A 3,220-nucleotide genomic window follows, 5' to 3' on the forward strand; every position below is an offset into this window, starting at 1 on the left:
TGTGGGTAAGATTGTCCTTGTGTGTGTAACGGAAGTTTTTCCTTGTGTGCTTAACGAAAGTGACATAATTTGCATCGAGACCGATGTCGAATGCTGCCTTAATTTATTGATATGCGAAGGGATGTTGTTCACAAATTCATTGATGAAATTTGTAGATTTTAAATTGCTATATTATTGAACAGAATTTTCGCTTATATCACTTGTAAAATTTATATTTTATGCCTTATTTTGCATGACACACTGTTATATACAAGGATAGGAACCAGTAAGTTGTTTTTCCAATCCTTTTGATTCATAACATTTGATTGATTGATTGTATGTTGTTTTACGTCCCATTCGATAATTCCTCACTCATATAGAGACGTCACCATATACCGGTGAAGGGCTTCAAATTTTGACCTTTACTCGGCACTCAGGGCCGTTAAGCAGTGAGGGCTCTTTATCGTGCCAAAGCCTTTCCTGACACGAGGCCTCGGTTTTTAAGGTCTCATCCGAAGGACCCGCAACTTTCACTTCAAAGTGCCGAGCGCATGGCGAAGGAACAGTTGCTACCCTTTTTTATCGACTTAGGTCAGTCGCGGCCGAGATTCGAACTCACGACCTCCCGTTCACGGAGCGAGCGCTCTACCGACAGAGCTACCGTGAACGGGTTCGATTCATTCAATAAAATATGTTCAAAACAAACAAGGGATGCTCGGTTTTGCGGTGCCCTTCTTTTATCTACTATTCAATAAAAAACAAAAATAAATAGTGTTTTTTTTTTTTTTATTTCAAAGACAGGATAAAAGTGAGTCGGACTCTAAACCCCCTGATCTTTTTATTACTGGTCCGATTTTCGATTTTTGTGACTACTAACAATGTTTTGATGATACATGTTTATGTTTTAATAACAGAAAACTTACTGATATTTCAATTTAAAAGGGAGTTAGAAGATATTTCTAAAGTAGTGCCATGGATAGACTAATTATTCATTGAATTAATCCACCATAGAATCGATTTATTCATAGAAACCGCCATGGATAGAAAGAGATTTTGCCATAAGGGTTTCGGGTAGATTTTTTGATGGAATAGTCCTGAAGTACAAAATATAAATTACCAGGTATAACATAAATCCTGGCTGTTGTGTTATACTTGTATAAACATGGTTACAGAAATTTACTATATGGTTAAAGGATCTCCTACATGTATTTGATTTTTTTCACTTTGCTAGTGGCTAATTCGACAACAAAGAGGTTGTCTCCAGCGTCTACACATAAACCACACGGATAAGCTAAGTAAATGTTATCAATGTAACAGAGGAATTTTCCGTCCTCATCTAGGATGTGGATACATTTGTTGTTACCGTCTGATATCAGGATCTGACTCTGGCTGTCTGTTGCAATGCCAACTAGATCAAATGGTCCCGTGAATAAAGAGGCATGACCAATGTATCTAAACCGGAGTTGTCCATCCAGATTAACTACGACTACAGCGCATAGTCCATAGTCAGCCGTGCAAATATCTAGATTCCTATTCTCACTGATGTATTTACATTCACTGAATGAATACAGAGGATGACCTTTATTGTCAAACTGAATAGTTTGTTTCTCCGTGGAGCCAGAGTAACGGACAATTTTTGATTGTGTATAACCATCATTGTTCATGGAAACCAAGAGATCACCAGATGAGGTAGAACAGAGATTGTAAGGTATCCACTCCTGTAGTCTGATTACGTCTTGTATCTGATCATTCTCCACTATATTTACAGTTCTTGTACCAGAATCAGTGTAAACAAGATGTCCACTTCTTGTCACTGCTATGTCATTTGGTCTTTTCCCTGATTTGGTTTGGATTGACTTCAATAGTTTACTCTGGAGGTTGTAGAGATTAATGATATTTTCATCTCCACATATCCAAATTTCTTCATCATTGAGGCAGGTAACACTGTATAGCATGTTTCTAAGCCTCGTCTCTATGGTAGTGAGGAGTTCTGGTCTATCAAGAAGTGGTTTACCGGAGGGAGGATATAATATATCTTCTGATGTATCCAATGTGTAACCATCTTCATCTGATGTAGTGGATAATGCTGACAGAGAACCAAACATTTGATTCAACCTTTCTATGTTTATCGGACGAGGAGAGAAAGTAAGTAACGGGACATTGACTTTAGGAGGTGTAATTTTGAACTCAGAAGTCCTAGATTTGTATGAACAGGTTAAAGAGACATCATTGGAGTCCAGTATTTTCTTCAGTTCAAGAATACTCTGTCTTAGTTCAGAAAGTTTCTCCTTGATTTCAGTTTCCTGTTTATTAATAGCAGCCAGATGTTTAGTTTTCATAGCATCAATTTCAGATTTTTGTTTGTTGACAATGATGTTTATTTCTCCATGCCAGTCTTCTCCTTGTTTGGTGACAGCTGATGTCAGTTTCTCGTAGTGTTCTTCCAAGGTTTCTTTTTCAGACTTTATATCTGATACAATTTCTTCATATGCAGGATAAATTTCTTTCTCTAGTTCTCTGAGATCTTTTTCTAAATCTTTTGTTTTCAACCTTAGCTTTTTCTGAGCGTCAGTTATATTATGTCCTTTGTGTACACTAGAGAAGATGCATGTTGAACAGACAGGAATGTCACACTCCTCACAGTGAAGGTCACAATGTTTCTGTGTGTGGTTTAGACATTTTGGGTAGGAAGGATAAGAAGTTTGATGTTTATATGGTATAACCTTGTGTCTTTGGGATGAGTCTGAGAGATGATTCCCTACACAAGCCTTACACAGGCTAATCTGACAAAGTTCACAATGACTCTGTAATGCAGCTGTTTGACACAGTTCACAGAGGAGGATGCCTTGGCCACTGTTCTGAGGGTCCATTCTCGGTATATTTGTCACATCACGAAGGTGGTGCTGTAAAAGAAATTATGGAGTATTATTTTTGCCATAGATCGGAACTTATACATGCAATGTAGATAGATAACAGAAGGCCACCCACACTTTGTACAAATTTTACGGGTGCTATTGCCATCGAAGCCCTACTTCCTATTCCAATCTGAAGACAGAAACTCACTGTACTAACTTCACTTATAAGAAATTAAATGAGGAAACCTTAAGAAGGAGTTCGGTCTTAGAGGAAACTGGGTACTCCGTATTTAGTACCTGGGAGCACGAATTCGATCAGCAAGTGCAAAGATATGTCTCTCTACAGAATTTCGTTTGACACCTGAATCCCCTGATCCCCCGCGAAG

The 3,220-nt window shown here is 38.1% G+C and overlaps 1 protein-coding gene across 1 annotated transcript; it reads right to left on the minus strand.

Moving 5' to 3' along the window:
* Nucleotides 1-1,178: 1,178 nt before the first annotated feature.
* Nucleotides 1,179-2,849, minus strand: LOC133174783 (uncharacterized). Its single transcript, XM_061309880.1, has one exon. It carries the CDS (start codon nucleotides 2,847-2,849, stop codon nucleotides 1,179-1,181), a length of 1,671 nt encoding a protein of 556 aa, XP_061165864.1.
* Nucleotides 2,850-3,220: the final 371 nt, after the last annotated feature.

This window comes from Saccostrea echinata, unplaced genomic scaffold (genome assembly GCF_033153115.1).
Source record: "Saccostrea echinata isolate AGI-Se365-2 ecotype Australia unplaced genomic scaffold, CSIRO_AGI_Sech_v1 ptg000059l, whole genome shotgun sequence".
In the NCBI taxonomy this organism is placed as follows: domain Eukaryota; kingdom Metazoa; phylum Mollusca; class Bivalvia; order Ostreida; family Ostreidae; genus Saccostrea; species Saccostrea echinata.

What these genes read in the sequence shown, in the direction of transcription:
- LOC133174783 (XM_061309880.1), bottom strand. Translation starts at nt 2,849, where the DNA reads ATGGACCCTCAGAACAGTGGCCAAGGCATCCTCCTCTGTGAACTGTGT.